Source organism: Vipera ursinii, assembly GCF_947247035.1.
Source record: "Vipera ursinii genome assembly, chromosome: 6".
Taxonomy (NCBI): Eukaryota; Metazoa; Chordata; class Lepidosauria; order Squamata; family Viperidae; genus Vipera; species Vipera ursinii.
In genome coordinates, this window is record NC_139515.1 from 4706234 (window position 1) to 4734164 (window position 27931).

Genomic DNA, 27931 nt, shown 5'->3' on the forward strand with positions numbered 1-27931 from the left:
AAGGAAGGAAAGAAGGAAGGTGAGGGGGAAGGGAAAAAGGAAGACAAGGAGAAGTGGAAGGAAGGGAAAGGAAGGAAGGACAAAGAGAAGGAAAGGAGATACAAGAAAAAGAGGAAGGGAGGAAGGAGGAGAAGGAGGTCAGAGAGAAGGAAGAAACGAAGAGGAGAAAGAAGGGAAAGGAGGAAGAGGAGAAAGGAAGCCGAGAGGAAGGAGGGAAAAAAACCAAAACAAAAGCGCGAGCCTCCCTCGCTTCCTCCTTCCGGCCTGAGGGCGGCCCCGCCCCCTCCCTCCGCCGCGCCTGCGCGAGTCCTCCCGGGCCGTCCTTGGAGGGGCTGCCGTCGGGGAAGCGCCGCCATGCAGAGCTGGAGCCGGGTCTGCTGCGCCCTGGGCCAGGTAGGGGGGCCGAGGGGCCCGGCGGAGGAGGAGGAGGAGGAGGAGGACGCCGCCTGCCAGGGCCGCCTGGGAGGGCGGCCCAACCCGGGGCTGGGCGGGGGCGAAGGGAGCCGGGGGCGCCTCCTGGAGGGGGGAAGGGGCTGGCCACGCGGCCCGATCCCGCCAGCTTCGGAGAGGGGAGGGCTTCAAGGCAGCCCGGAATCCCCCCCACCCCCAGCCAGCCAGCGTGGCCGAAGAAGGAAGAGAGAGAGAGCTGGAAAGGGACCCCGGGAGGTCATCTAGTCCGACCCCCACCCCAGCCCGCACCGCTCAAGCGGCGGAGCCTGACCCGCGCCAGAACAAGGGGCTGCCCAGCCCTCCTCCGGGGAATGGAGCGGCCGCACACTATCCCACTGCTCGATCAGTCAGTCAGTCAAAATGGAGCTGGAAAGGGACCCTGGGAGGTCATCTAGTCCGACCCCCCACTGCTCAAGCGACCCGCGCCAGAACAAGGGGCTGCCCAGCCCTCCTCCGGGGAATGGAGCGCCCGCACACTATCCCACTGCTTGATCAGTCAGTCAGTCAAAATGGAGCTGGAAAGGGACCCTGGGAGGTCATCTAGTCCGACCCCCACCCCGCACCGCTCAGGCGGCGGAGCCTGACCCGCGCCAGAACAAGGGGCTGCCCAGCCCTCCTCCGAAAGCCCTGCGGGGAATGGAGCGGCCGCCACTATCCCACTGCTTGATCAGTCAGTCTGTCAGTAAAAATGGAGCTGGAAAGGGGTCCCTGGAGGTCTTCTAGCCTGACCCCCTCCCCCCCCTCAAGCAGGAGACCCCGTGCCATTTCAGACAAATGGTGGTTCTATCTGTCTCTCTCTCTCTCTTTTTTTTTAAAGAAACCTTCAGGGCTGGAACATCCCATCGCTTCTGGAGGCAAGCCATTCCACTGATTTAACGGATCAGAATAGAGCTGGGAGGGACCTTAGAGGTCTTCTAGTCCAACCCCCTGCTCAGGCAGGGGACCCTGTACCATTTCAGACAAATGGTGGTCCTATCTCTCTCTCTCTCTCTCTCTCTCTTTTAAGAAACCTTCAGGGCTGGAACATCCCATTGCTTCTGGAGGCAAGCCATTCCACTGATTTAACGGATCAGAATAGAGCTGGGAGGGACCTTAGAGGTCTTCTAGTCCAACCCCCTGCTCAGGCAGGGGACCCTGTACCGCTTCAGACAAATGGTGCTCCAGGCTCTTCTTAAAAACCTCCAGTGTCGGAGCACCCACAACCTCGGGAGGCAAAACTTTCCTCTGATTAATGAATCAGTCAGAATAGAGCTGGAAGGGACCTTAGAGGTCTTCTAGTCTGACCCCCCCCCCGCTCCTGCTCAAAGTAGGAGACCTTATACCAGAAGCCTTCAAACTTGGCCCTTTTATGACTTGTGGACTTCAACTCCCAGAATTCCTCAGCCAGGCAAGCCGTTCCACTGGTTAACCAATCGGTCATTAGAGAGCTGGAAGGGATCCTTGGAGGTCTTCTAGCCCGACCCCCTGCTCGAGCATTAGACCCCACACCACTTTCCCGATTAAACGATTACAGTTGGATTATTCTGTAGTTTTCTGAAATGAAGGCGCTCTGGCGTCGTCCAGAACACTACAGTTCGTCCTCGACTTACAACCGTTCATTTAGCGACCATTCGAAGTTACAAAGGCACTGGAAAAAAAGTGACTTAGAACCGTTTGGCACACTTAACGACCGATCAAAATTCGGACGCTTGGCAACTGACTCGTATTTATGACGGTCCCAATGTCCCGGGGTCACGTGATCCCCTTTTGCGACCTTCTGACAAGCAAGGGACAAACTTCCAATTCTCACTTAGCAACAGAAATTTGGGGTGTGTGTGTGTGTGTGTCAGTTGTGGCCATAAGTTGAGGACTACCTGTATTCTGCACTTTTCTGAAATGAAGCCGTTCTGATGCTATTGTTTCATAATGTCATAAGAATTAGTTGGACCTGTATAAGAATCTTTCATTTGCCTCTCTGAGGTTTGAGATATGGGACCTAATTTAAGCACAATAGCATGGTTTTTTTTATATATATAACATTTTTCTGCTATATAAACGGATTTGAACGTGGCCTTGAGATTAATTGCAAGGACAAAACGGCAAGGTTTGTGAGGAAGTATTGGCTTATAAGCTTATTTGCACATAATAGACTTTGCTATTTGCAATCTGTAGTCGGGAGAGCAGGCTGAAAAATGGCTAATCACTTCAAAAGCACCTTCAGCTTTTTTTTTTCTTCCAAATCTTTATGATAGCAGAGTGTAATAAATGGAAATACTATTTAAGATGCAGAAAACAAAAGTAAGGGTCAAGCTTTTCCACCGGGCATCGTGTGGATATGTCATTCTTTCTGCAGGAATTTAGATGCCAAGGAAGACAAACATTGAAGATTTTTTTTTCCTGTTTAGAGCTGGCAAGGTTAGAGATGAAATGATAAACCAGGGGTAGGCAACCTTGGCTCTTTTATGACTCGTGGACTTCAACTCCCAGAATTCCCGAGCCAGCCACGCTGAGGGGAAAGAGAGAGGTTTCCAAGCTGAGCCATGCTGGCTCAGGAATTCTGGGAGTTGAAGTCCACGAGTCATAAAAGAACCAAGGTTGCCTACGACTGTGATAAACTAAAGCCGAAATATAAGAATAAAGACATTTAATTAGATCAAAATGTTAGGCTTGACCATCATCGATATTTAGCATCTTTATAAAAGAATATAAACTTCTTATTTCCTCCTTTTTTCCCCCTCCCCTCAAATTAGAGGGGCCATTTTAGCCGGATCCAGCATGGATTGCAAATCATTTCAGCAGGGCCTGTGAGAACTTATGCCGATCAAGGTAAATATTGTATAGCTTTGAATAACATGGAAAAATTGGATTTTTTCCTTCGTAGCATCCGTGGTTTCCTTCTAGGATAGGGTTTAGCTGCATTACTGTTTATTTCTTTATTAAATTCTCAGCCAGCTTTTTTGAGTCCTACCACACGCCGGGTCTGATATATGTGCATTGATACTACATAGTCTAAAGACGAAATAGTGAAACACCTTAGCAAAAGCCGCCAGACCTTTGGAATTGGACTTGTCAATAATACACTTGAAAATTTCCTATGCCTATTTACTTGTTTAAAAGGGACGCAGTGGCTCAGTGGGTTAGGACGCTGAGCTTGTCGTTCAGAAGGTTGGCAGTTTGGCGGGTCGAATCCCGAGTGCCGCATAACAGAGTGAGTGCCTGTTACTCGTCCCAGCTTCTGCCAACCTAGCAGTTCGAAAGCACGTAAAAAATGCAAGTAGAAAAATAGGGACCACTATGGTGGGAAGGTAACAGCGTTCCGTGCGCCTTTGGCATCTGGTCACGCTGGCCACATGACCACGGAGACGTCCTCGGACAAGCGCTGGCTCTTCGGCTTTGAAACGGAGATGAGCACCGGCCCCTAGAGTCGGAAACGACTAGCACGCATGTGCGGGGGAACCTTTACCTTTACCTTATTTACTCGTTTACTGTAGACTGTATGTGTGCGCTAATAATGAACAATATATTCTGTGGCAATGAAGATACCTTTGTTTAGGTAGAGTTCTCTTTTCTGGCAATCTTTATATACATGTGCAGATAGGCCTCAGCTTCATTTAGTGACCATTTCAAGTTACGGCAGCCCTGGAAAAAAAGTGAGTTACGACCGTTTTTCACACTTATGAGCATTGCAGCATGCCCACGGTTGCGTTGATCAAAATTCAGACGCTTGGAAAAAACCGACTCATATTTATGACGGTCGCAGGGTCCCGGGATTACATGATCCCCTTTTGTGACTTTCTGACAAGGAAAGTCAATGGAGGAAGCCAGATTCACTTCACAACCCTGTTACTAACTTTAACAACTGCAGTGATTCGTTTAACACCAGTGGCAAGGAAGGTCGTATAATGGGGCCAAACTGGCTGAACAGATGTTTCACTTTGCAACAGAGAATGTTGAGGCTCCATTGTGGCCGCGAGTCGACTACCTGTAGTTTAAACACTGTAAATTCTCTGGGATTCTTTTTCTGAAATGAAGTTTGTGTCTTTTCTTTTTGGCAGTTGATGCCGATGTGACAGTCATCGGATCTGGCCCGGGGGGCTATGTTGCCGCCATCAAAGCCGCACAACTTGGCTTTAAGGTGAGCAAACGCGGTAAAATCGCCAGGTCATGTACCAATAATTTGGAAAATTGTTTTTGCCAAAGCTCTTACCGATAAAGTCGAAGAGTTGAAAGTTAGTCACCTGTGATGGGCATTCCGTGACCCACAAATGACGAGAAGTTTGCAATAGAAACTCTGAGAATTAAGTAATGTCAGTTTACCCTCAGTGGGGTTTCGACTTTGGGTATCAGAATGAATATGGTTTCCTTGAGTTGCCTTTGCCCTTAACCATTCGGATAGGAGACCACCAGGAAATTCGAAGGCTGCAGACTGGAGTGGGAATTTGGAACAAGCATGCCAGAAGACAAGGAGGGCGAGCCCATTCTCTCCTCCCCCACCCCAAAAATGGCTTAGAATAAATCCAACCGGAATCAAACTCCACCACCGTTTTCCCTTTCTCTTTGAGAAATAATTCCCGAGTAACCTCTGTCTCATTCTGCCACTAAGGCACAGTTTGTGTTACGTTGCATTGCATCTCAAAAGGAAAATGTACTTACTTTATTGGTCAAATTTATTGGCCAGCCATCTTAACTACAGGGTTGATTTCTGGACAGATTTTAACAGGATAGTCCTGCAAAGATGAATCCAGATGCTCCAAAGATGAATCCAGAAAAATCTGTTCAAATTACATTTGAAAGCAGAAGTAAGAAAGAGCAGTAGGCAGGTTGTTTTCTTTTTATAACCACCCTTGGCCCTTAATCTATTTTTTAACTTCCTGTGGGTTATTTTGCAAAAACCGCAGAACTTCAGTTTTTTTCTAAGGGGTCCTTCCTGATCTCTTAACTTTATTGTTTCTTGCAGACGTTTCATTACCATACTAGGTAAGCTCATCAGTGCTAGAATGGAGTGTTTTCCTATGTGGAAAAAAAAGTGCTTCTAACACCTCCTAAAAAATCCAGGACTACATTTTCTGCAGTATATATATATATATATATATATACATACATATATACATATACATACATACATACATACATACATATATATATATATATATATATGTATATGTATATGTATATGTATATGTATATGTATATATAAACTCTTGCTTTTAAATCGTAGACCGTCTGCGTGGAAAAAAATGAAACGCTGGGTGGGACCTGTTTGAACGTCGGATGCATACCTTCTAAGGTAAGTTCAGGATTTGTCTCTCCCATCATGGTGTTGTTAGTCACGAAGTCGTGTCCGACCCATCGCGACCCCACGGACAACGTTCCTCCAGGCCTTCCTGTCCTCTACCACCTTCTGGAGTCCATTTAAGCTCAGGCCTGCTGCTTCAGTGACTCCATCCAGCCACCTCATTCTCTGTCGTCCCCTTCTTCTCTCGTCCTCAACCTTTCCCAGCATTAGGCTCTTCTCCAGTGAGTCCTTCCTTCTCATAAGGTGGCCAAAGTATTTGAGTTTCAGCTTCAGGATCTGGCCTTCTAAAGAGCATTCGGGGTTGATCTCCTCTAGGACTGACCGGTTTGATCGCCTTGCAGTCCAAGGGACTCGCAGGAGTCTTCTCCAGCACCATAGTTCAAAGGCCTCAATTCTTTGGGACTCTTTCCCATCATATCGGAGGCAAATAATGCTTCAAACTGTGGCTGTTTGAGAACGAGGGTTAAAACGATCCTTTTAGAAGCTGCGAAGTGTAGTTTATGAGCGGTGGGTTGTATTAGTTAAACGTCTTGGATAGGATAGGATAGGATAGGATAGGATAGGATAGGATAGGATATTGCTGGAAGGGACCTTTGAGGTCTTCTAGTCCAGCCCCCTGCTCAAGCAGGAGAACCTATATCATCTAAAAAACTTCCAGTGATGGAGCGCCCACGATTTCTTGGGGTAAGATGTTCCATTGGTTGATTGTCCTCACTGTCAGGAAGTTTCTCCTTAATTCCAGGTTGCTTCTCTCTTTGATCAGCTTCCAGCCAATGTTTCTGGTCCTTCCCTCTGGTGCTTTGGAGAATAGTTTGACCCCCTCTTCTTTGTGGAAGCCCCTGAGATACTGGAACACTGCTATCATGTCTCCCCTATTTCTTCCCGCAGCAGCCGTTCTTCCTACGTTTTGGTCTCCAGGCCTTTGATCCTCTTAGTAGAAAAGTAGTTATTTTAAATGGACTTAATTTTTTTTTAAAGGCAGCATTTTTCCGGGCAGATTGTGTGTTTAATTGAAATCTGCTTTACACATTACAGGCCTTGTTAAACAATTCACACCTGTACCATTTGGCTCACGGGAAAGACTTGGCAAGCAGGGGGATTGAAAGTGAGTATGCCAGGCTAAATTTATTCCATTTGTTTGTTTGTTTGAATCCCATCTTTATTACCTTTACAAATGACCCAAGGCGACAGACAGACGTTACCCAAGATACCTCCCTCCCTCCCTCCTATTTGCCCCACAACAACCCTGCGGGGGTGACTTGGGCCAGTCGCTTTCTTTCAGCCCTGGGAAGGAGGCAGTGACGAACCACTTTTGAAAAACCGTGCCTAAAAAAACCGCAGGGGCTCCTTCAAGCAGTTGGCAGGAGTCAGCGCCGATTGGAAGGCACCGATTTGAAGGCAGAAACAAAAAAGCCTCCCATTGGGCAGATGGTGGTTTAGGGGCCTTGTGAGAAGGAAGAGTCCCTCTGAGCAGGATTGGGGGTGATTTTCCTTCCTTCCTTCCTTCCTGTCCCTTCCATCCTTCCTTCCTTCCATCCTTCCTTCCTTCCTTCCTTCCTTCCTTCCTTCCTTCCTTCCTTCCTTCCTATCTCTCTTTCCTTCCTTCCTTCCTTCCTTCCTTCCTTCCTTCCTATCTCTCTTTCCTTCCTTCCTTCCTTCCTTCCTTCCTTCCTTCCTTCCTTCCTTCCTTCCTTCCTTCCTTCCTTCCTTCCTATCTCTTCTCCCTCCCTGCCTTTCCTATCTCTTCCCTTCCTTCCTTGCTATCTCTCCTTCTTTCCTGTCTCCCTTCTCATCTCTCCTTCCTTCCTATCCCTCCCTCCCTTCCTTCCTTCCTTCCTTCCCTCCTTCCTTTCCTATCTCCTTCCTCCCTCCCTCCCTCCCTTCCTTCCTTCCTCCCTTCCTTCCTTCCTTTCCTATCTCTCCTTCCTTCCTCCCTCCCTTCCTTCCTTCCCTCCTTCCTTCCCTCCTTCCTTTCCTATCTCTCCTTCCTTTCCTATCTCTCCTTCCTCCCTTCCTCCCTCCCTCCCTCCCTCCCTCCCTCCCTTCCTTCCTTCCTTCCTTCCTTCCTTCCTTCCTTCCTTCCTATCTCTCCTTCCTTCCTGTCTCCCTTCTCATCTCTCCTTCCTTCCTTCCTATCTCTCCCTCTCTCCCTCCCTCCCTCCCTTTCCTATCCTTCCTTCCTTCCTTCCTTCCTTCCTTCCTTCCTTCCTTCCTTCCTTCCTTCCTTCCTTCCTTCCTTCCTTCCTTCCTTCCTATCTCTCCTTCCCTCCCTCCCTCCAGGCTAAGTTTGGATTGCGATGTTTAGTTGCTCTGTGAATTTCCTTTAAAACTGGGGAATGCCCGAGATTACAAACTCCTCCGTAATTTGTGCTAAACAGTTACAGGTCTCCGGTTGAATTTAGAGAAAATGATGGAGCAGAAGAGCGGTGCAGTGAAGGCTTTAACAGGAGGAATTGCTCACTTGTTTAAACAAAATAAGGTACGCTTTTGACAAAAAACACACCGGCTCTTGTTTGCGTTATCCCTAGCTATTAGGCACTTTACACCTCTCTACTCTGCCGGGGGAGGATAACTAATCAAAGGGATAAGGGAGATCCTTAGAAAATCTTTATTAACAGAAGAGCTTAGAAAAATTAAGACAGATCGCTTAAAAGTGCTTGTCTTTGATCTTTCCATAAAAATATATATATATTAATCTTCCAGATCCCTCAATTGCCAAGGAAAGCCTACAAATTCCATTGCTACAGATCAGGGGTGGATTTGTTTTTCTTATATTAAATGATGAGCGCAAACAAATGGTCCGATTTATATTCTGATTCTCAAGAACCTATACGTAAGAAATGATCATATGTCGGATAGTCTCAACCGTTTGGGATTTAGCGTAATCCGACTCCTCAAAAACAGTGGCATACCGCTGGTCCTTGACTTACAGCCATTCGTTTAGTGCAGGGGTCTTCCAACATGGCCCTTTCTATGACTTCTGGACTTCAACTCCCACTGGCTGAGGAATTCTGGGAGTTGAAGTCCACAAGTCATAAAAAGGGCCAAGTTTGAAGACCCCACCCAGAATTCCTCAACCTGGCACGCTGGCTGAAGAATTCTGGGAGTTGAAGTCTACAAGTCATAAAAGGGCCAACTTTGAAGACCCCTCCCAGAATTCCTCAGCCAGGCACGCTGGCTGAGGAATTCTGGGAGTTGAAGTCCACAAGTCATAAAAAGGGCCAAGTTTGAAGACCCCACCCAGAATTCCTCAACCTGGCACGCTGGCTGAAGAATTCTGGGAGTTGAAGTCTACAAGTCATAAAAGGGCCAACTTTGAAGACCCCTCCCAGAATTCCTCAGCCAGGCACGCTGGCTGAGGAATTCTGGGAGTTGAAGTCCACAAGTCATAAAAAGGGCCAAGTTTGAAGACCCCCTGGTTTAGCGACTCTTTGAAGTTACAATGGCGCTGAAAAAAAGTGACTTCTGACCGTTTTTCACCTTTACAATCGTTGCAGCATCGCCGGAGTCAGGTGATCAAAATTCAGACACTTGGCAACTGGCGCGTACTTACGACGGTTGCAGCGTCCTGGGGTCACGTGATCCCCTTTGGCGACCGTCTGAGGAGCAAAGTCAATGGGGAAGCCAGATTCGCTTAACGGCCGGGTTACTAACTTAACCGCTGCAGTGATTGACTCAACAACTGTGGCAAGGAAGGTCGTAAAATGGGGCAAAACTCGCTTAGCAACTGTCTCGATTAGCAACAGAAATTTTGAGCTCAGTTCTGGTCCTAAGTCAAGGACTATGTGTGCTTATTCTTTTCTGGAGTGCCATTCTGCCATAATATATTTGAAATTGTTGTTGTTGTTGTTATATGGTTGGTTGCACAATCAGTCAGATATTCAGACTGGATTTGGCCTTTTTATCCTCCCTGTCGAGTCCTTGCCAAGGACCTGGGATAGCAGATGTTGTAAAATAATATTGAAACTTATTGTTGCAGGGCTGAAGCTGTTCCCAGAAAATTGCCCTTTGGCAATTGGCTATTATTATTATTATTATTATTATTATTATTATTATTATTAGGTAAAGGTAAAGGTTCCCCCACACATGCGTGCTAGTCGTTTCCGACTCTAGGGGCCGGTGCTCATCTCCGTTTCAAAGCCGAAGAGCCAGTGCCTGTCCAAGGACGTCTCCGTGGTCATGTGGCCGGTGTGACTAGACGCCAGAGGCGCACAGAGCGCTGTTACCTTCCCACCGGAGCGGTCCCTATTTTTCTACTTGCATTTTTACGCGCTTTCGAACTGCTAGGTTGGCAGAAGCTGGGATGAGTAACAGGCGCTCACTCTGTTACGCGGCACTTGGGATTCGACCCGCCAAACTGCTGACCTTCTGATCGACAAGCTCAGCGTCCTAACCCACTGAGCCACCGCGTCCCTACCATCATCATCATCATCATCATCATCATTATTATTATTATTATTATTATTATTATTATTATTATTATTATTATTATTATTATTATATAAAAGTCTTGGCACTAGATAATGGTTTCTTCATATATATTTTTTAAAAAAGCTTTTTTCTTTCCTCCTGTAAGGTGACACACGTGTCCGGCTTTGGAAAAATAACTGGCAAAAACCAGGTCACCGCAGCCAAAGACGACGGCACTACTCAGGTTATTAATACGAAGAACATCCTTATAGCTACCGGTTCTGAAGTTACGCCTTTTCCAGGAATTACGGTACGGCTTGACTTTGAAGTTTATCTTACGTCCCCAGAATGAGATTATTATTTTTTTTGTTAAACTTGTTCTTGTCTGAAAGTTACGGATGAAGATTTCAGGGCTGTTCAACCGTGGCAACTTTACAACCTGTGGACTTCAACTCCCAGAATTCTTAAAGGTCTTAAAAGTTGCCACGGTTGAACAGCTCTGTAATTTAGATTGTTTTCTTGCATAAAGCAGTGTCCACGTAAAGAGCATTTCTCTCTCTCTCTGTCTCCTCAATTTATTTAGATTGATGAAGACACGGTCGTATCGTCCACCGGCGCGCTGTCTTTGAAACAAGTCCCTGAAAAAATGGTCGTCATTGGTGCAGGCGTCATTGGTGTAGAACTAGTAAGAAACAGACTTTTTTTAATAAAAAAACCAACAACACACCTGTTTTTCAGTGTCTCTAGTGCGATGCAATGGTTATATAGTTGGTGGGGTGGCCCCACTGTTACAGGGTAACCCCGATTTTAAAATTGCAGCACCGTTTAGTAGCAGAGTTGGGGACCAAATTTAAAGTTATCATCCAACAAAGCCCTGTATGGCATTGTATCGAAATATTTCACTGCCTTGCCCAAGTTGCATTTTCCCCCGAATTAAGGTCTCCTTCCTCTATGTTGGGAAATGCCCAGCCAGGCAGAGAATTAGCCTTGCATCTGCAGTAATAGTACAGCCATGTCAGTATAGTTTGTGCTTGGTGTGCAGTTAATGGTAAAGAGCGCACAAGATTTGAATTCATGCTTCTAGAGGCCTCTGGATCTTATTTATTTATATCCCACCTTTACTATTTTTATAAATCACACAAAAAGGCAAATATATCCAATCTGCCTTCCTCCTCCTCTTTTCCCCATAACATCCACCTTGTCAGATGGTTGGGCTGAGAGAGAGAGAGATTGGCCCAAAGCCACCCATCCATCTTTCATGCCTAAGGTGGGACTAGAACTCACCCTCTCCTGGTGATTGGCCCAAAGCCACCCATCCATCTTTCATGCCTAAGGTGGGACTAGAACTCACCCTCTCCTGGTGATTGGCCCAAAGCCACCCATCCATCTTTCATGCCTAAGGTGGGACTAGAACTCACCCTCTCCTGGTGATTGGCCCAAAGCCACCCATCCATCTTTCATGCCTAAGGTGGGACTAGAACTCACCCTCTCCTGGTGATTGGCCCAAAGCCACCCATCCATCTTTCATGCCTAAGGTGGGACTAGAACTCACCCTCTCCTGGTGATTGGCCCAAAGCCACCCATCCATCTTTCATGCCTGAGGCGGGACTAGAACTCACCCACTCCTGGTAATTGGCCCAAAGCCATCCATTCATCTTTCATGCCTGAGGTGGGACTAGAACTCACCCACTCCTGGTAATTGGCCCAAAGCCACCCATCCATCTTTCATGCCTGAGGTGGGACTAGAACTCACCCACTCCTGGTGATTGGCCCAAAATCAGCCAGCCATCTTTTATGTCTGAGGCTGGGCCAGAACCCACCCACTCCTGGTGATTGGCCCAAAGTCCTCCAGCCGTCTTTCATGTCTCAGGCGGGACCAGAACTCACCCTCTCCTGGTGATTGGCCCAAAGCCACCCATGCATCTTTCATGCCTGAGGTGGGACTAGAACTCACCCTCTCCTGGTGATTGGCCCAAAGTCATCCATCTGGCTTTCATTCCTAAGGCAGAACTAGAACTCACTGTCTCCCAGTTTCCAGTCTAATGCCTTAATCACTAGACCAAGCTGGCGCTGTGCTTTACGCTTTGTAAATGCACTTTGAATGCATATTTTGCTTTGTGTGCTTTACTAGATGATGGAAGTGGTCTTGTTAGTTGGCAACTAACTTACCTGGCATAAATTTCTGGAAATTATTAGGCGGAGATAAAAAAAGAAAATGGATGAATTAGTCCCTTTCCATCACATGGGTTGTGCCACATGACCTAAAAACAGGGGTCCTCAAACTTGGGCCATTTAAGACTTGTGGACTTCAACTCCCAGAATTCCTCAGCCAGGCATGCTGGCTGAGGAATTCTGGGAGTTGAAGTCCACAAGTCATCAAAGGTCCAAGTTTGAAGACTCCTGCTTGTGGAGTTCAACTCCCAGACCTCTGGGAGTTGGAAGCCCACAAGGGCCAGGTTTGAAGACCCCTGACCTAAAAAGACCATGGATTTCAAGTTGGAAGAACATTTTATTTCCTGGTGGACGTTAGGTTGATTAGCGTGAAGTTCCTTCACTGTCTTCGGAAAGTTATTTTGAAAACCTGCTGATCCCAGGGTTCAGTTTGGCAACGTCTGGGTGCAGATGTGACAGCTGTGGAATTCCTGGGCCACGTCGGTGGATTGGGCATCGATATGGAGATATCCAAGAATTTCCAACGCATTCTTCAGAAGCAAGGACTTAAATTTAAGTTGAATACTAAAGTAACCGGCGCCACTAAGAAACCTGATGGAAAGATTGACGTTTCGTAAGTATGCCGTAGGTAAATAGCTGAATTTTTAAGAATCAAAAGAAACAGTCACCCGTTCGACGAGACAAGGGAATTGGATCGTATTTTTTATTTCTTTAATGACTGCCTTCTGCTTTAAAAGGACTTCAGAACAGGCATGTGAAGTAAATTAATAACTTGATTTATGGTATGTCGGCCCCACCACGCAACTTGCTCAGCCTGTTTGGTTAGCCTTCGACCTATTATTCTTTTATATGGTATTGATAGACTGTAAATAAATTTCTGTCTTGACTTTGATACACTGTGGCTCCAGATTTTCAGGCAGCCCTTCCTCTCTGGCATTTCATAAATCAGGGGTCTTCAGATTTGGCCCTTTCGTGACTCGTGGACATCAACTCCCAGAATTCCTCAGCCAGCGTGCACGCTGGCTGAGGAATTCTGGGAGTTGACGTCCACGAGTCATAAAAGGGCCATGTTTGAAGACCCCCTGTCATAAAAGCTTTCTCAGCAGATTTTTAACCGAGGCCGAAGTCATTGGGGAGCCAGTGTCATTTCACAACTGTGCTACTTAATAACCGCAGTGATTCACTTAACAACTAGAACTAAGGAGAAATCTCCTGACAGAAAAAAATTCACCAGTGGAACAACCTGCCTCCAAAGCTGTGAATGCTCCAACACTGGCAGTTTTAAAGTAGAGACTGGATGGCTATTTGTCTGAAATGGTATAGGGTCTCCTGCCTGAGCAGGGGGTTGGACTAGATGACCTCCAAGGTCCCTTCCTATTATTATTATTATTATTATTATTATTATTATTATTATTATTATTATTATCATCATCATCATCATCATCATCACAGTCAGCCAGATGTTCAGACTGGATTTGGCATTTTTGTCTACCTATCGATCTGGGACCTGGGATAGGCAGATGTGGATGTTTGATGATATTACAGATATTCTCGCAGGATGGAAGCAGTTCCTAGTAAGGCCGCCTTTTGTAATTGACTAATGGCGAATGTGTCAATGCCAATGGTGATCAAGTGGAGCACCAATTCTTTTGGGATTGCACCCAAGGCGCCTGTTACTATTGGTACTACCTTTGTTTGCCTTTGCCAAACTATTTGTAGGTCTTTGTGTTTTGTTATCTTCTCCAGTTCTTTCTCGTCTATTCTGCTGTCTCCAGGCACTGCCACATCCACTATCCAGACTATTTTGTCCTTCTTATCGACAGTTGTTAAGTCTGTGGCAGGTGCTTATCTGTAATAATAATGGTAATAATAAATAATAGTAATAATAATTCTTTTCTTCTCCTCCTTATTACTACTACTATTGCTACTATTCTGGCAAGAAAGGTTGCAAAATGGGGCAAGACTCACTTAACAAATGTCTCACTTAGCAACAAATTTTGGGCTCAATTGTGGTCATACGTCGAGGACTACCTGTGTTGAAGTTTACCTGTTTTCCTTAGAATTGAAGCTGCAGCCGGCGGCAAAGCCGAAGCGATCACCTGCGACGTCCTTCTGGTTTGTATCGGTCGGCGCCCTTTCACTCACAATCTCGGCCTGGAGAGTGTGGGGATTGAACTAGATAATCGGGGAAGAATCGCAATCAACAACAGATTCCAAACCAAAGTTCCAAAGTAAGTTGAAATTGGTAGAACTGTGGTCTCTCGATCTGCCTCTCAGAAATTCCTGAAACGAAATAAAGAACAGTCGCTGGCATTAAGCATGATTTAACTTGCCACTTTTACCCAACTACTTATAGTTCAGTCTCATCAGCGTTGTTCAAATCAGGAACATATATCGTTAAAACATTGTCTCAAAGTTCTGGCTATTTTGTTTTTGTTAATTCGTTCTGCAAAGGCCCTTTTAAGGCCAACGTGTCGAATGGTTAACCCTGCTTCTTAAATACAGAATAATTTGTATATTTCTTTCCATTCTGCCTTGACTGTTTTTACAAGCAACTCAAGGCAGCGAAGATGTCCAGTGCACCTTCCTCCACTTATTTTCCCCACAGCAACAACCCTGTGAGGTGTGTCGGCATAAGAGAGAAGGCCTGGCCAAAAGTCACCCATGCCCAAAGCAGGATTAGAACTCATCACCTCCTGGTGATTGGCCCAAAGTCACCTAGCTGACTTTTTGTGGCTAAGGCGGGACCAGCACTCGCTGTCTCCTTGTGATTGGCCCAAAGTCACCCAGCTGGCTTGTTGGTAAGGCGGGACTAGAACTCATCATCTCCTGGTGATTGGCCCAAAGCCACCCAGCCAGCTTTTGTGGCTCTGGTGGGACTAGAACTCATCATTCCCCCTTTCTAGCCTGGTGCCTTAACCCCTAGAACAGGACTTCAACTCCCAGAATTCCTGAGCCAGCCACGCTAAGGGGAAAGGGAGAAGTTTCCAAGCTGAGCCATGCTGGCTGAGGAATTCTGGGAGTTGAAGTCTATGAGTCATGAAAGAGCTAAGGTTGCCTACCCTAGGTGTAGGCTGCTTTATGACTTGTGGACTTCAACTCCCAGAATTCCCGAGCCAGCCGCGCTGAGGGGAAAGGGAGAAGCTTCCAAGCTGAGCCATGCTGGCTGAGGAATTCTGGGAGTTGAAGTCCACGAGTCATAAAGGAGCCAAGGTTGCCTACCCCTGGCCTAGAACAAAGTTGTCTTTGCAACATTTCTCTAATACATATTTTTTTTGTTGTTTAACTTGGCAGCATTTATGCAATCGGCGACGTAGTGGCCGGACCAATGCTTGCTCACAAAGCTGAAGACGAAGGGATTTTGTGTGTCGAGGGCATGGCTGGAGGCGCAGTACACATTGACTACAACTGTGTGCCCTCGGTCATTTACACACACCCCGAGGTGGCCTGGGTTGGCAAATCAGAAGAGCAGCTGAAAGAAGAGGTGCTCCTGGAAGTTTTTCCTTCATCTGGGGGCTGGGGGGGCAGCCTTCATTTAAAAAGCAAAGAATAAGTGGGGATGTTAACACAGCTCTGGTTCACAAAGGCCCCATAGAGCAGGGCTCCTCAACCTTGGCCACTTTAAGACTTGTGGACTTCAACTCCCAGAATTCCTCAGCCAGCTTTTGAGGTCATCTTTGGGGAGGACGCGGTGGCTCAGTGGGTTAGGACGCTGAGCTTGTCGATCAGAAGGTCTACAGTTTGGCGGGTCGAATCCCGAGTGCCGCGTAGCAGAGTGAGCGCCTGTTACGCGTCCCAGCTTCTGCCAACCTAGCAGTTCGAAAGCAAGTAGAAATGCAAGTAGAAAAATAGGGTCCACTGCGGTGGGAAGGTAACAGCGTTCCGTGCGCCTTTGGCGTCTAGTCATGCCGGCCACATGACCATGGAGACGTCCTCGGACAAGCGCTGGCTCTTCGGCTTTGAAACGGAGATGAGCACCGGCCCCTAGAGTTGGAAACGACTAGCACGCATGTGCAGGGGAACTTTTACCTTACCTTTTGAGTGTAGGATCCGATCTTTTTGAGTTAACTTAAAACCGGACAGTGGCTGTGTCTGTTTGGTTTGACGAGCGAAAGATAACCTGCACGAACTTGCCATGTTTCAGGGGACAGAATACAAGATTGGCAAGTTCCCTTTTGCGGCGAACAGCAGGGCCAAGACCAACGCAGACACGGATGGCCTGGTGAAGATCTTAAGTCACAAAACGACAGACAGGCTGCTGGGAGCGCATATCTTAGGCGCTGTGAGTATGCTGCAAGATACCCGTGTTGCAATGTTGCACAAGGCTGAGTTGCTTTACTTCTGATGCTTTAGAGCAAGGGTCTTCAAACGTGGCCCTTTTATGACTTGTGGACTTCAACTCCCAGAATTCCTCAGCCAGCATACGCTGGCTGAGGAATTCTGGGAGTTGAAGTCCAGAAGTCATAAAAGGGCCACGTTTGAAGACCCCTGCTTTATAGAGTAGGATATATATATACTGATATATAAGCATCTAAGACTACTGTTATAAAGTTCTTTCTAGTACATAGACAGTTGCGTAGCCGTTGTGCATATACTTTTTTTCATGCTGCCGTTTTTAAAAACCACGAATACAGGCAGCCGGTGCGTTTCCTTTTTTTGGAGTTACACTTTGGGGAGCGGGCGGCGCGATGGCTCAGCGGTTCAAGAGGTTCATATCGTCAGCTGGAAAGCTGTCGGCCTGGGTTCGAGACCCCCAGCGCCACGCAGTGGAGTGAGCTGCCGTTCTTTGCTACCAGCTCCTGCCTCCTAGCAGCTGGAAAGCACGCAAATGCGAGTAGATAAATAGGTAGATAAATAGGCAACAGCGTTCCGTGTGCCTTTGGCATCTAGCCAGGCTGGACACATGACCACGGGAAATGTCTTTGGACAACGCTGGCTACCTCGGGCGAGAAATGGGAGATGGACACAACTGGACAGAGAAATCTTTTATCTTTACCCTTTGGAGGCCCTTCTCACCGATCTCTGCGCTCGTTCTTTCTCCAGGGTGCTGGTGAAATGGTTAATGAAGCCACCCTGGCAATGGAATACGGCGCATCCTGCGAGGACATAGCCAGAGTTTGCCACGCCCATCCAGTAAGTTCCTGCGACTCGGATCAGTCATGTTTGGCCTGACGGAGAGGTTTATTTATTTATATCCTGCCCTTCCGTTATTTTTTACAAATAACTCAAGGCGGCGAACGTGTCCAGCACATCTTCCTCCGCCTATTTGTCCCATAACAACAGCCCTTTGAGGTGGGCTGGATTGGGAGGAAGAGTGACTGGCCCAGAGTCCCTTAGCTGGCTTTCATGCCTAAGGCGGGACGAGAATTCACCGTCTCCTGGTGATTGGCCCAAAGTCACCTAGCTGACTTTCATGCCTAAGGCGGGACTAGAACTCACCGTCTCCTGGTGATTGGCCCAAAGTCACCCAGCTGACTTTCATGCCTAAGGCGGGACTAGAACTCACCGTCTCCTGGTGATTGGCCCAAAGTCACCTAGCTGACTTTCATGCCTAAGGCAGGACTAGAACTCACCGTCTCCTGGTGATTGGCCCAAAGTCACCCAGCTGACTTTCATGCCTAAGGCGGGACTAGAACTCACCGTCTCCTGGTGATTGGCCCAAAGTCACCCAGCTGACTTTCATGCCTAAGGCGGGACTAGAACTCCCCATCTCCTGGCACCCAGCCAGCTTTCATGCCTAAGGCAGGACTAGAACTCACCATCTTCTGGTGATTCACCCATAGACACCCAGCTGACTTTCATGCCGAAGGCAGGACTAGAACTCACAGTCTCCAGGTGAGTGGCCCAAAGTCACCCAGCTGGCTTTCCTGCCTAAGGCAGGACTAGAACTCACCATGATAGCAGTATTCCAGTATTTGAGGGGTTGCCACAAAGAAGAGGGGGTCAAACTATTCTCCAAAGCACCAGAGGGCAGGACGAGAAACAACGGGTGGAAACTGATCAAGGTGAGAAGCAACCTGGAATTAAGGAGAAACTTCCTGACAGTGAGGACAATTAACCAGTGGAACAGCTTGCCACCAGAGATCGTGGGCGCTCCAGCACTGGAGGCTTTTAAGAAGAGACTAGAGACAGCCACTTGTCTGTAATAGTATAGGTTCTCCTGCTTGAGCAGGGGGCTGGACTAGAAGACCTCCAAGGTCCCTTCCAGCCCTATTCCATTTTATCTCCTGCTGATTGGCCCAGAGTCACCCAGCCAGCTTTCGTGGCTAAGGCGGGACCAGAACTAGCAGTCTCCCGTTTCCTAGCCTTGTGCCTTGACCGCTAGACCACACTGCTGGCTCTCACAGTTTGTGAACGTTCCCCGTCGGATGTTGCATCGTTTTCTCCCTTACATTCCGCCCCATTCATTTCTCCCATTTATTTCCCCCCCTCCGTGTCCTCCACAGACCGTATCCGAAGCTTTCAGAGAAGCAAACCTTGCAGCGTCGTTTGGGAAGGCTATCAACTTCTGAGACGAAAGAACGCCCGTTGTGTGAAAAGCACATTTTCCTTTGAAACGACGGAAGACTCGGTAGAAAAACAACAAAAACGGGTCTTTGCAATACTCCTGGGCCTTAATTAAATGAACTTTTGTTTCCCACCCACCCCCCACCCACCCCTGAAAAAAAAAACTTAAGATATTTAAATAGGGGCTTGGAATTAAAATTAGCCAATAGCTGTATCTTATATTATCAATACTATATTTGCGTTATTGATTGTACATTTTTAAGTTTCACCGAAGGGAAAAAAAACAACCCAGCAGGATTATTATCTTAATAGTTGGAGACATCTTAAAGGTCCCATCGTGCATTTCGTTCAAATATAGTGTCTCATATTACGCCGTATGTTGTTGCTTTGTCATTGTTGGGGCGCATCCCGATTATTTAAAATAAGCAATGAAACTTGATTCATTTTATCCTCGCTCGCAATGTAAAAGGGACTTTTTAAATAGTAACGGACCTGTGCTGAAATTACTTTCAAGCACTCGCTCACAAAACGATCGATACGCATCTGTGCTTGATCATATTTCTTTTTTTTTTTTTCCTTTTTGGGGTGCAGCTTCTTGGTTTCCAAATTTTAAAACTGTATCTTGAGAGTAAAAAATAATAATAATAATAATACAGAAGGATAAACTTAAATTATGTTGACTACATAGCGCAAACTGTTTTTGTGTTTTATTATTCCCTGGGCAGTGAATGGCCTGCAGTAGCATTTTTTTCCTTCCTAGTGATAAAAGTACTATAGTAAGATGGCTAAAGAGAACAGAATAACAAGAGTTGGAGAGGACCTTGGAGGTCTTCTAGTCCAGCCCCGTTTGGTTACTCAAAACTGCCCCTGCTTCGTTTTCAGCAGAGCCTTAATTTTGAAAGCGAAATGTACAAGAGTGAGATATATTTGTTTGGTTCTGGTATAAACAAGGAATTGTTGAGAATTCTGGGTTCACGTTGGCCACGGTTAAAAAAAAAAAGTAAATGTTTTCAGTATAAAAAACCCCCATAAAAATACCATATGGACAATACACCTCTTTTTAAATGTAAAGCATCAATCAATATATTTAAGAATAATGACTATACTTTTTTAAAAAAACAATGGAGGGCTTAAAAACAGTCGAGGTTGGAGAGACGTAATCTAAAGTTTTAGATTGGAGTTTGTTCACCAGCCTGATAAATTTTTAAGTGTTATCTTGATGCATTCCCCTGATGATACTCTCTCCCAAAAGTTTGCTTCCAGTTTTAGACTAGAGTTTGTTCCCCAACCCACTAAATTTACATCGACCCATTCCCGTTGTGATATTGTCTCCCCAAAGCTCACCCAATTTTGTTCACACCTGCAGAATTGCCACCGTTTTTCTAGTGCTGGCTGGGACTAGGGTGAAGATTGAAGTTGCTCTTTCTTGCTAATTTAATTGATCAGTTGTGGCTTTAAAATTCTTTCCTGGCACGCTGTGTGGTTAGCAGGCTCCCAGCCAATCAACCAAGGTCCCTTCTTCAAGCACAATAGATTTCACTCCACAAAAGTTAACACCTCCTTGTAAAAGGTGTGTTTCTCTTTGCCCCGATCAGACATTTTTCAACTTCCCTCTTTTCAAAGACATGAGACTGTTCGGTCTATGCCAGGGCTTTTCAACCAGTGGTACGGGTACCACCTGTGGTACATGGGCACCTGGCAGGTGGTACGCAACCATCCTAGTGGAAGTAGTGGGGGAGGGGAATGAGCTGAACCGGTGGCAGCACCGCACAAGCCTGAGCGAGAGACGGCTGGAGCTGCAGGGCTGTCGGGGCTCAGCGGAAGCACCAGGATCAGCGCCAGGTTCCAGCTGGAGCTCTGCGCTGATCCCGGCGCTTCTGAGCCCAGAAGAAGCGCCGATCAGCTGGAATGTTGCAGCATCTCCAGGGTCTTGTGATTTACATTCAGACGCTTGGCAACTGATTCATATTTACGACGGTCACAGTATCCCAGGGTCATGTGAAGTGACCAAAACTTGCTGCAACCACCCAGCAGATGGGGGGGGGGAATAAAAACCAAACACCCCCCACTCCACTCCCGCTGCCAATCCTCAACAGAAATGCTCACAACAATGAAAAGCTCGGACAGGAGGAAGAGCACCGCCAGGCAGGCAGGCAGGTGTCTTGCTCGGCTGTGGCTTGGGGGGCGCTTTTTTCAGTGCTATTGTAACTTCGAACACTCACTAAGCGAATTGTTGTAAGTCGAGGACTACCTGTACTTCACTTTTTTTACTTTTTTTGGTCATCAAGTTTTTGACACCTTGCTAGGCGACCGGTGGTCCTCGGATGTTGCCATATCCTAAAAGTGGTACAACAGGTGAAAAGGTTGAAAAGCCCTGGGCTATGCGCTTGGATTGTTTTATCGGAAGACTGGGCTTGCTTCGAGTCAAAATTAAGTGGTTAAAACCCTCACGTTTGATGCCAGGATTTTATTAGCAGATTTCAAAGGGTTAATTTACTATTTCGGATAATAAAAAGTAACCTCGGAATGAGGCTAACTAGGGTTAAATGAGGCATATACTTGGTTACAAAGTAGCATTTTATTTTACAAAACAAGAAAAATGGCGAGTCGGGTCATGACGGGTGGCGTGATCGGGTTTTAGACCCATCATCCGATGAAATGTATTTTTTGGGTTTTCTTTCCCCCCCCCCTTTTTCCGTTTCCTTTGCCAATTTCTTCTAGCAGGTGCTATAAATTGCGACTTTTTGACTGATGGCTTGCAAAAGGCCTCGGACGGTTTCTTCCAGTTCCGTGACTTGCTTGGCTTTGTCTTCCAGGATTTTTTGATTTTTTTCATACGTGTCTTCCAATTCTGCAAGGAGAAGGAAAAAAAGCCGGCCGTTTTAGCAGCAACACCCTTGGGGGGGTAGTTTGAGGAATTCACTCAAGACGGGAGTAGCAGCAGCACTTAAGACTTATCGATTGCTTCGCAGCCCCTTTCTAAGAGAGAGTCAGCATGTTTTTTTATTTTTTATTTTTTAATTCCATTTATATCCCGCCCTTCTCCGAAGACTCAGGGCGGCTTACAAGCTTAGCAGTAGCCTTCATTCTATGTATATGCCTGCTTATTAGGGCTTTCACACACACACACACCCCAAGCGGCATTATTACAAAGTCAGCTTAATTGCCCCCAACAATCTGGGTCCTCATTTTACCTACCTCGGAAGGATGGAAGGCTGAGTCAACCTTGAGTCTGGTGGGATGCGAACCTGCACTAATTGCAGGCAGCTGGTGTTACTTCAGGAGGCATTAGCCCACTGCTCCACCAAGGCTCCACGTTGACCCCCAACAACCTGGCTCCTCATTTTACCCACCTCAGAAAATTGAAAGGCTGAGTCAACCTCGAGCTGGTCAGGATCAAACTCCTGGCAGTTAGCAGAGTCACCCTGCAATACTGCCTTCTAACCACTGCGTCACCCCAGTTCTTTCAAGCCTGCCAACCAACTCTTTTCTCCCTGGCTTCATTAAAGAGGAAAAAAAGCTTTACTTTGATGGTGGATGTTTTACGCCATTAAAAACGCCAGTGGACTCTTCTATAATTGAAAACGGTCTTTTTTTCTTTTCTTTTTTTTAAAGAGAAGCTGGCAAGACCTTCCCACACATTGCATACCTCTGAGAAGCTGAAGTTTGCTGTTGGCTTGCTCTAGCAAAATTTTAGCTTCGTTTTGCAGCTCCTCTGCTTTCTTCCTCGCGTTTGCAGACTCGCCTGTTTTCTTGGCAATTAGGTTTTCTACCGTTTTGTATTTCTCATTCACACTGTCATCTAGTATCTAGAGAGAGAAAGAGAGAGAGAGAGAGAGAAGTGGAAAGTGTTAATATTTCCCCCAAATGACTCAGGTATTCCGTGTTTTTTTTTTGCTAAAACATTCTTGCCTTTAATACAGGCAGTCCTTGACTTAACGATAGGCTGTTTAATGACCATTCAAAAGATTTTTAAAAAGCTACTTAAGACCTGTCCTCAAAAGTTACTACTACCACCTTCTCCCTGTGGTCTCTTAATGATTGCCTTTCTGATGCTTGGCAACTGAGTTGCATTTGCAGCCGGTTGCAGCATCCCGTGTTCACATGACCACAATTTGTGACTGTTTTTACAGGTTTCCAGCCAAAAAAAAAAGCACATTCGGAAGAATGGATTTGCTTTACGACTGCAGTGACTCACTTTATCACCATCCATTCCATCTATTTCAATTTCTTTCTTTTCTTTTCTAATTCTATTCTATTCTAATTTCCATTCATTCTATTCTGTAATTCTATTCTATTCCATATTTTCTATTCTATTCTATTCTATTTCTTCTCTATTCTATTCTATTCTATTCTATTCTATTCTATTCTATTCTATTCTATTCTATTCTATTCTATCCTATTCTCTACATTCTATTCTATTCTAATTTCTATTCTATTCTATTCTAATTTCCATTCATTCTATTCTGTAATTCTATTCTATTCCATATTTTCTATTCTATTATTCTATTCTATTCTATTCTATTCTATTCTATTCTGTTCTGTTTTATTCTATTCTATTCTATTATTCTATTCTATTCTATTCTATTCTATTCTATTCTATTCTATTCTATTCTATTCTATTCTATTCTATTCTATTCTTTCCATTCCCTATATTCTATTCTATTCTGTTCTGTTCTGTTCTGTTCTATCCTATCCTATTATATTCTCTCTACATTCTATTCTGTTCTTATTCTATTCTTATTTCTATTCCATTTCACTCCATTCCTTTCCCTATTCTATTCAATTCTATTCCCTATTCAATTCCCTATTCGAATCTATTCACTCCATTCCATTCTTTGTAAAATTTATCTTACCACGGGATAACTCTGGGCATTTTTAGCGATTGATTTAAGAAGCGCCTGGCTAACTCTGCTGGTTTCCTCATGAACTGTTGACTTTGCATCGCGGGTGTCAGTAGGATTGCGCTGGCTTCATCAAGACGACAGAAGCGGCATTGTACCATCGCACCGGAAAGCCCACCCCTTTGGCAATGGCATGTCATCTTACACCACACACGCAGAGACACACACCCAAAGGGCTGGGGGCTTGTGTTGTGGTGCCACCGTCTTTCTTTCCTCATTCGGCCTCTCTCTCTCTTGGCCAGCGCTGCCTCGCCTTATTCAAACCCGCCACCTGAAAGCTTTGAACTCGGAAGAGCTTTTCGTGGGATGAGCGCTGTCTTCAGAAGAACCTAATAGCACCCCAGGATGTCGGAAAGCCCTTGCAAGGTTTCAATGCTCACTTTTTGCACGTCTGCGGCGGTTCGATTAGCCACGGCGATATTTTCTTCCGCGGCTTTTATACCCTCCGTGTTGGTCGCAGCCTTCTCTCTCAGCATTTCCACGTTCTTCTCTAGTTCTGCAATGCGCTGGGTCGCGTTCCCCAAGCGATCTTCCACGGAGCCGGTTTCGGAGGCGATCTAGCACAGAACGGATGAAGGAAGAGGAGAAACAGGCGTGGTTAGGGCACCCGGTTTCCCAGAAATATAACTTTGGCCTGTATTTGGACGTTCCTTTTCTGCTTGCTTACGTGCCATTCAGACAGCAGGTCAGCACAACAGGCCCTACATTTTAGGAGTTGAGGTCAAGCTCTCCCAAAGGTCAAGACGATAATAGCAAGGGAAGTTTGATTCTAGTCCAACTTCACTCTTTTTTTTTTTTTTGCATTAACCTGTTCCAGGTTGTGACTAGATTTGTGACCAGCAGAAGGGGGTCAATCTATTCTCCAAAGCCCCTGAAGGCGGGACAAGAAGCAACAGATGGAAACTAACCAAGGAGAGAAGCAACTTAGAACTAAGGAGAAACTTCCTGACAGTTAGAACAATTAACCAGTGGAACAACCTGCCTCCAGAAGCGGTGAATGCTCCAACACTGGAAGTTTTTAAGAAGAGACTGGACAGCCATTTGCCTGAGGTGTTATAGGGTTTACTGCTCGAGCAGGAGGTTGGACTAGAAGACATCCAAGGTCCCTCCTAATTGTTATTGCTCATTCTTACACCTAAACTTGGAATCATCAACCATCTTGTGTGTGAATTCCACCCCCCACCCTCCCCCCAGGTTTCCATACTTTAGCCCAGGGGTCTTCAAACCTGGCCCTTTTATGACTTTTGGACTTCAACTCCCAGAATTCCTCAGCCAGGCATGCTGGCTGAGGAATTCTGGGAGTTGAAGTCCACAAGTCATCAAAGGGCCAAGTTTGAAGACCCCTGGAATTCTGGGAGTTGAAGTCCACAAGTCATCAAAGGGCCAAGTTTGAAGACCCCTGGAATTCTGGAAGTCCACAAGTCATCAAAGGGCCAAGTTTGAAGACCCCTGGAATTCTGGGAGTTGAAGTCCACAAATCACCAAAGGGCCAAGTTTGAAGACCCCTGGAATTTTGGGAGTTGAAGTCCATGAGTCATCAAAGGGCCAAGTTTGAAGACCCCTGGAATTCTGGGAGTTGGTCCACAAGTCATCAAAGGGCCAAGTTTGAAGACCCCTGGAATTCTGGGAGTTGAAGTCCACAAGTCGTAAAAGGGCCAAGTTTGAAGACCCCTGCTTTAGCCAGAACTGGGACCTTGCTTGATGAAAAAAACCTATGTTGAAATTAGCTCCTCATAATATGAAGTGCAGACCTCAAGCCCATTTTGCAAAAGGGAAAAGGTAACTTCCAATCCACAGTAAGTTTTCCTACACAGAGAGTCCTCAACCTGTTGTACTTAACGGAACCACCTGTCTTATTTAGATCTCAAAGCACATGAAGAGTCGGGCTCACGCACAAGATAGACGCAAGCCCAAGGAAATAACGTGAACGGCGCATTTTCCCCTGTCATCTTGCTAAATACCAACGTCCTTAACTCTTTCCAAATTAGAAAATCTAAAACTTACGGAGGCAAGCAAGCCTTGCGTTCCTTCAATGTCCTTCTCTGCCAGTTTGATGGCATCTTCAGCTGTCGTTTGGGCTCTACCAGCTTCTTCCAGGGCCTCTCTGACCATGTCCGCCGTGACTTTCACGTCCGTCGCGCTTTTGCTGATCAATGGAGATTAGCAACGTTAGACTCTTTTTAAAACGAGGATTGGCTCCTAGTTCGGAGAACAGGTCTCCATTTCACTTTGCGCCTTGTGTTTATTTTCTAGCAATATTTCATGATCAGCTTAGAATCGGCGATGGTGAACCTCTTTAGAGACCGAGTGCCCAAACTGCAACCCATCACAAAGTGCCAACACGGCAATTGAATCTGAATACTGAGGTTTTAGTTTAGAAAAAAAAACAACTCCTACACTAACATCTTTTGTCTTAAAAGAAAAACACAACGACAAAGCTTTCAATGACACAAGCAACTTTTTTTACTGAAAGGTAAAAGTTTGCCTTTGGCACGCTTTTGAACAATGAATGTGATTTTTGCTGTTGTATGCCTGCTGATCATTTGTCTAGCCTTGGCTTATACTTTGTACGTTTGAGAGCAACACGTGCAGCACTCAGGCCATCTGTTAGTCTGTTTCTGGTGTCAGATTTGATATAATTCAAGGCTGAAAACAGCACGCTTGCTCTGGAGGCTTGTGTTGGCTAGGAAGGGGCTTGAGAAATGGCTTTTTCCGGCGAAAACTTAGCCAGAGAGCGAGGCGCGTGTGCCCACAGAGAGGGCTCCGAGTGCCCACGTGTGCCATAGGTTCGCCAGCACTGGCTTAGATGCTGAGAGACTGGAATCCTCAAATCTGTGAAGATAATTTGCCCTGGGACACGTAGAGATTAAAACATCCCAAACCACATTCTTAGTCAGTCTTTCCAGGGTTTCCCTACTACCCTTTAACTGCAGCAGTGAGGTAAAAAAAAATTATAAACATACAGGTAGTCCTCGACTTACAACAGTTCATTTAGTGGCCGAAGTTACGACGGCACTGAAAAAAGTTGACTGATGACCGTTTTCCACACTAATGACCTGTGTGGCACCATCACGGTCATGGGATCAACAGGCAGGTGCTTGGCAACCGACTCATACTTATGACGGTTGCAGTGTCCCAGGTCGTGTGATTCCCCCTTTTGCGACCTCCTGGCGGGAAAGGTCAGTGGGGGAAGGCAGACTCACTTCACAACCGTGCTACTAATGAAACAACGGCAAGAAAAGTCGTAAAACGGGGCAAAAGTCACTTAACAAATGTCGCGCTTAGCAACAGAAATGTTGGGCTCACCTGTGGTCGTAAGTCAAGGACGGCCCGTGCTGCAACTAGCTGGGTATCTTTAAGAATTCCAGCCAGACCCATTGAGTGAATGGGGGGTGGGGGAGTCCTTCTCCTTGAAGAAACCCTGAAGGTTGACCCATCTGTCTTCTCCGCGGACATCTACCTCTTCCAGGTTTAATTACACCCATGAAAGAACAGTCTTAAGATTTCTGCAACTGTCTACTACAGGAAATAAAACAAACAAACATGGCGTATTCTTCATACCTGGCTTTCTTAGCTTCGTCTAACAACGCCTTCGCCCTTGCGATATCTCCAGCGCTCTGCTGAAGGACGGTCTCCACATCAGACAGACTTTCCACACGGTCGCGAATGCTATCCGCCAGGGTTTGCAGCTGTTCAGGTGTGCTGGGCATCTCCAGGTTGAGAACTTCATTGGCGACGGCTTCGATGCTATCGAGATCGGCGCCCTCTTCTGTCGGGACGAGGAACAGAAAGCCGAGACTGAGCCAAGGGAAGAGGGCAGCGGTGGAATTCAAACACCTGAACAACTGGTTTTCTTCTTGGACGCAGGCCTGGGCCACCGAGGCCTAGAGCGGGCTTCTGGAAGTGGCATCCATGCACTTCCAGTGGGCTGTTCTAGGCCTCCTCCAGGACTCAGAGGCCTAGAACAGACTCCCGGAAGTGGTATCCACACGCTTCCGAGGGGCCATTCTAGGCCTGGGAGGCCTCCTCCATTCCTCCGAGGCCTAGAACGGACTTCCAGAAGTGGCATCTACGCATTTACGGCGGGCCGTTCTAGACCTGGGAGGTCTCCTCCAGGACTTCGAGGCCTAGACTGAGGTGAGGAATCATTTATTCAGTGAGCAAGTAGGTGCTTCTTATGCCGTTTCCAGAGCCAAGCTGGAAAAAGCTTCCT

General features: G+C 46.4%; 2 protein-coding genes across 2 annotated transcripts in view; one reads left to right on the plus strand and one right to left on the minus strand.

The window, feature by feature from the left end:
• Window positions 1-289: 289 nt before the first annotated feature.
• DLD (dihydrolipoamide dehydrogenase) lies at window positions 290-19502 on the plus strand. The gene is made up of 14 exons (XM_083366223.1): window positions 290-393; window positions 3180-3255; window positions 4485-4564; window positions 5648-5716; window positions 6761-6830; window positions 8104-8204; window positions 10302-10445; window positions 10719-10820; window positions 12730-12920; window positions 14368-14538; window positions 15602-15791; window positions 16452-16589; window positions 17351-17440; window positions 18754-19502. Exons 1-14 carry the CDS (start codon window positions 355-357, stop codon window positions 18817-18819), a joined length of 1527 nt encoding a protein of 508 aa, XP_083222349.1. The 5' UTR covers window positions 290-354; the 3' UTR covers window positions 18820-19502.
• A 1641-nt stretch (window positions 19503-21143) lies between these two features.
• Window positions 21144-27931, minus strand: part of LAMB1 (laminin subunit beta 1) — a 73969-nt gene continuing 67181 nt past the window's right edge. The window contains exons 29-33 of the mRNA XM_083366228.1: window positions 27280-27487; window positions 25723-25864; window positions 24099-24275; window positions 22464-22623; window positions 21144-21665 (exon numbers count right to left, since the gene is read on the minus strand). Coding sequence (XP_083222354.1) covers window positions 21532-21665; window positions 22464-22623; window positions 24099-24275; window positions 25723-25864; window positions 27280-27487 — 821 coding nt within the window. The 3' untranslated portion in view covers window positions 21144-21531. The remainder of the gene's footprint in view (window positions 21666-22463; window positions 22624-24098; window positions 24276-25722; window positions 25865-27279; window positions 27488-27931) is intronic.

Bases quoted from the DNA above. Each gene is read 5' to 3' on its own strand.
- DLD (XM_083366223.1), top strand. From the start codon at position 355: ATGCAGAGCTGGAGCCGGGTCTGCTGCGCCCTGGGCCAG. The intron at 4,565-5,647 runs GTGAGCAAACGC...TTTAAATCGTAG, and splicing joins CCGCACAACTTGGCTTTAAG to ACCGTCTGCGTGGAAAAAAA. The intron at 15,792-16,451 runs GTGCTCCTGGAA...GCCATGTTTCAG, and splicing joins AAGAGCAGCTGAAAGAAGAG to GGGACAGAATACAAGATTGG.